This window comes from Cystoisospora suis, assembly GCF_002600585.1.
Source record: "Cystoisospora suis strain Wien I chromosome Unknown contig_1667, whole genome shotgun sequence".
NCBI lineage: Eukaryota > Apicomplexa > Conoidasida > Eucoccidiorida > Sarcocystidae > Cystoisospora > Cystoisospora suis.
This window is the reverse complement of record NW_027154467.1, coordinates 43,528-48,560: the sequence shown is the minus strand read 5'-3', so window position 1 is coordinate 48,560 and position 5,033 is coordinate 43,528. Positions and strand designations below refer to the sequence as shown.

The following is a 5,033-nucleotide window of genomic DNA, read 5'->3' as shown; positions in this document are numbered from 1 at the left end:
TAGAATCATACGGAAGGAATGTTTGAAGTCCAAAAGACAGATATAGAGGCCTTATCTTAGTCACATGGAGGAGAACGCTACCAGTTTATTCACCGAATCCTTCACCTGTTGCCAGGGAAGGAGGTCGACGCATTTATCTATGTGAATCTATTAAGCATAGAGGGATGTCAATGTATGTACATTTGGGGAGATCGTTATGAAAGTATACATATAGATAGACTTGTCTAGACGGGGTTTGAAAAGGACTTGACAGGACGATGAGAATGACATACCAAGGCAGTATTGNNGCCAATAGCAGTCAGATAGAGCGTAAGAAGAAAATTCACCCATGAGGCATCGAGGAATTTATAGGCGACGTAGCTGAAGTGACACAGCGAGAGAGGAGAAAAGAACGCCAGCTCATGAAAGAAAGAAAGGCAAATCAAATGAGAGAAGAGAGAGCATGAAAAAAGAGAAGAGACAAGGATCGTGTGAGACATGTATGGACTTTCGGCTGTAGCGACAACGACAGAAGAAGATGAACTTAACGAGGAAGACAAAAGAGAGAAGGCAAGTAAAAGCTCAAGCAGAGAAAACTTGTAAAGATTGTTCTTCTTCATGTGGGTGAGAAAGAGAAGAGATGAATGAGTTCTTTTGCACTTCCACGGTTATATGAGGAGAGGGTAGAAGAGGAGAGAGCTCTTCATATACAAGCAGCACAGGAGTGGGTCAAGAGGACACAGAAGCACGCACGTCGCCTCTCTATAGAAACAGACCACATGTACAACGAGTGGCAATGGGAAAACGTCAAGAATCGCCTGAGCCTACATCCTTATCCACTAAACATTCGACCTAGTTGTATACGACAAAACGAAAAGAAAGAAGAGCTTAGACTTCGCGCTGTCTCTATGAGGGTCCCCTCTCAGTCACTGAATACGGTAAGTACACAGGATATCGTTAAGCAGCAATAGCGGTGAAACAACTGAAGTGCTGAGTCTCTGCATGTATGGCAGGCATCATGCCAGCCATACATCTCCGCGGCTTAAAATAGACGGCAAACAAATCGATATAAGACACTCTCCAGTAGGAGCAGCGCCACTCCCCACCTAACAATTTTCTCTCAGCGCTCGCTGCTTTCTATGTCCATCAGGCGCGTGACTGTTTGAACTAAGTGCGGGTCGACAGAACAAAGGTAGTTGTAGCTAAATACCTCTTCTACTACTCATTCCAGAGGTAGGTAAAAAGACAAAAACACGCGGGAGGGGGAGATGGGTTATATGGGCTTGCTCTCCATGGTCCTATGGAGAAGTGAAGTGCATGAACACACAACCACGCAAACAGAGGACCACCACGGTAAAGACGAAGCTGCCATGAAATCCACATTATTCGAAGTCGATTTTGAGCCTGCTTTGGAGCCCTCCCACCTCCATGCTGCCTCTATGTTAAATGGAGAGAATTACGACCGAAAGTGAAAAGAGATAAAGGCAAAGAATGAAGATCTGAGAATCCGTTAAATCCCTCTCTGCGGGGCGTATCCAGAAGCGCTGGAACTTCACTGCGCTTCTATGCTTGTTGTTGCCCATGACAAATGTATAGTCCCTCCTCCTAGGAAGCTAAGAAAGAACCTCTGGAGACGGTCCCTGTCAATCTTCACTGTTGATTGGTGTCCATCTGTGTTGTGGTACCCCCGACAAACTGGAGGCAACTGTTTGTATTCAGAAGACGACTGAAGACCTCGATATAGAGATAGATGTCCGCGATCATCACTTACAGGGTGCAAAGAGCAATCGATCCAAAAACAGGAAAGAGCATCGCATCTGTGTGGTTCATAGCCTCCCCCTTGTTCGTCTTCTCTCCCGTGATTTCATCGACTTCATTCTGCTTCAAAGACGCGTGACTGCCCACATACAAAATAGGGAACGTGTAGATCATCATCTGAAGCAAGACCGGCAAAGCGACGAAATGAGAGATACCCAACGTCGCGCCAAGAATGGCGAAGCACCCGTAAAAAAGTCTGCGTTCATGGACATGGCCTTCGGAACATCCAGCATGAGCTGAAGCCGAAGCCGTCTTCGCGGGGGACGCCGTCTTCATAATGAAACTGAGAAAGCAAGTTAGTTCCCTAAGATGAGAAGACGACAGAAAGTCCAGATGCGGCACCGACTGCAAAAGCGAAGAGAGGGAGACAAGAGCTCTGTCGGGTGAGAGACACCCGAAGAGGACGGAAAACAAAACAGGAAGAGGAGATATGTTCTCGAATACTTCAGGAGTCTCCGGTTTCGACGAGAGAACGAATTCAAAGGAAGAGAAATCGAGGCCTGAAACAGAAAGGGCTTCCAGAGACTTCCAGACGAAGCGGAAACGACCTTACACGACTTTGATGCGGGAAACAAGCGACAGCCGCGACCAGGGAGGCAACAACCGTCGACAAAGCAACCCCGAGACGGACTGTCGCAATCTACAAATAGAGAGAGGGGGAAATACGGCAAAAAAGCATGCGATCTCGAACGAAGTTGTATGCAGTTCAGACGTTACAGCGGACGAAATATGGCGGTTTCTTACGTACGGGTAGCGGACGAACAAACGGGGTGACAGCAGGAAGGTCATGAAGAGGCAAGTTTACAGAGACGAGCAAGGTGAGGAGGATAAACAATCGTCCCAGTATACGGCTTCTCTCAACCCGCCACAGAGAACATCAGAAGGGACCGACAGCGGCTTCTTTGAACGAAGTGCAACTTGCGACCCGTCACTGCGGTTGGCCCGGTGACCGGAAGGACCCGCAGCCGCCTCCCACCACCCCGCCAGCAGAACGAGGCCAGACACACTGCTGCGCGCGCTGTTCGGGAGACGGTAGGTTGCCATACAAAGGACTCACATAGGTCCAGCGAACGAAGCGTACACGATGGGACACTGCCCTGAAGACAACGGCGACTGGAGAAAGAAGCCTTGTCTCGCCTGCGTTCCTAAGGGACAATGATACATTCGCATGACGAACGTTCTAGTGTACGACTGCTATGAAGAACCCTGCAACAGTGGCGAGTTGGTACCAGGATCACCACCAAAGAAGTAAGAGTAATCACTACGCGTACGCTCAACAATCTTTCCGGTTGCAATTGAGTCGGGACGAAGCATCTCGCAACGCGGTAGAGATTCAAGGCATGCAATATCAGCATCAAGACATGTTAATGGTTCGAGATGAAGCCCGTTGGAGAGTGAACTCACTCCTTAATGCCGAGCTTCCGCGTGGTCATCAGAATCAAATCAACTACGCAGAAGCGCCGATGCTCAGTAGTCACAGACTTCTTATGCTCTGTCTTTAGGATGAAGACCTCACCCCACACACGACGAGGGCTCCAACAGCAAAGAAAACCATAAGTGTTATCAGAGACCTCAGTATAGAGCGCTCAGCATGGTCTTTTCTGTTCCATAGTAGACGCCCGGAGAACGACCTAGCGGCAAGTCTCCGCAGAGGAGACGGGTGCGCCTCGTGAGGAATCGATGTCTCGACGCTGAAGACAAGCCTGTGATAATCGGCAGCTCGACCAGAGCTCAAGTCACTATGGCTTGAACACAGCCATGGAGCGTCTTAACTAGAAGCATTTCTCGCGGTCTTTCCGTCCTGTCTTCTCTTTACTGCCTTGCGTTCGATGGGGCTGAGGAAGGCCGGAGAAAGGGCAAAAATATCCGGTGTCCCGGTGAAGCGGAGACAAAAACCAGACAAAGAAATATCTATATAGCCTGGTGCATAGGTTCCTTGATCTGCGTTGTGAGGCGGCAGCTTTCACAGAACCCCCTAGAGCTTCAGCAAAGATGTACCAACTAGCTTCAACTCCTGACTGCTTCCGGTGCGACTCGGTGATGGCTTTCCGATTGCGTTCCTGCATTAGATCTTCACGGTATACACAGACACAAGACAACGCCCAAACGAACTGACAAAAACTAGTTCTACTTGAAACCACATGGAAAGAGTCGCGTGTCACCGCGACATCAATGCCACGCACGCGTACGCTTCGGAGCTCTTCAATGTATTCGATTGGCACTTGCTGAAAAGTGTCCTTCCTCTTTATTGGCTGTTTTTGTCCTGATGAGTGAGCCAGATCCGGCAGAAAGTTGAGCCAGCGAGATGGCCGACGCCGGCGAAGGAATCTTATCTGTGTTGTCCTGCAGACGTAAGTGAAGGCCTAGAAGACACCTCGCTTCAACCCGTCCGGCGGAGTCTCTGTAGATGTCCAGTAGACAGGTATCTGGATTGTATCAGGCGATTACGCGAAGGGCACTGCTCGGGCAGCGAGTGACCCATGAAGAGATACTCAAAAGTGGGTGTGGAACGCAGGAGGGCGGAAGGAGGCAATGAAACAGGATACGTTTGTATTCCCAGCTGGAATACAAACTCATCAAATTCATATCTGTCTGTTCGGCACCCACAAGCACAAGCGCAATACGACTCCTCACGCCAGCGCTATTACCAGCCCGCAGCTACCGCCTCGAAGCAAAGCACGGCTCATCAGCCCGCCACAGCGGGTAAACCATCTACTAAGGTGCTGGGTTCCCGGGCCAATACGGACCCTTTGAAAAGCAACTCTAGCCCGTCCGGTGCAGCAATGTCAGCATTCTTGTTGCAGACACCTACTAAGCTATCCCCGCTGCCGACTGGGAACTCGCGAACTGACTGTTCGCTTTTCTGGCTGGATATTAGGTCTCTGCTACCCAGCAATTATCACTGAAAAAACGTAGGTCTCAGCAAAGACCCTTCCATAGCATGCGAAAATTCATGAAAACTTAACCGTTTCAGGTCCTGCTGCACGCATTTGAGGTGGAGGCCTAATCAGGGTTCACAGAGGCATTGTTTGCAGGAAGATGGCACCGTATTCCAAACCCCGGTAAGGCAGAATGCGTATGGAGTTTTCCACTCTCCAACATGTCCACAGTTCAGAGGTATGTCTGCACGCATTTTTACCGACACACATGTGTCTGAGCGGGACATCTGTGCGTACGAGGAAGCTGTGTGTAAATGGCAGTGCCTGTAATGGACGCCGCAATATCTTAACAAGTTT

At 49.5% G+C, this 5,033-nt stretch overlaps 1 protein-coding gene across 1 annotated transcript; it reads right to left on the bottom strand.

The window, feature by feature from the left end:
• Window positions 1-332: 332 nt before the first annotated feature.
• Window positions 333-2,822, bottom strand: CSUI_003697 (signal peptide peptidase; the record flags this gene model as incomplete). The annotated part of the gene is made up of 2 exons (XM_068063892.1): window positions 1,751-2,822; window positions 333-360 (listed from the first exon to the last, which is right to left on the bottom strand). Coding segments are annotated over exons 1-2 (351 nt in total), but the record flags the coding sequence as incomplete, so codon positions are not given.
• Window positions 2,823-5,033: the final 2,211 nt, after the last annotated feature.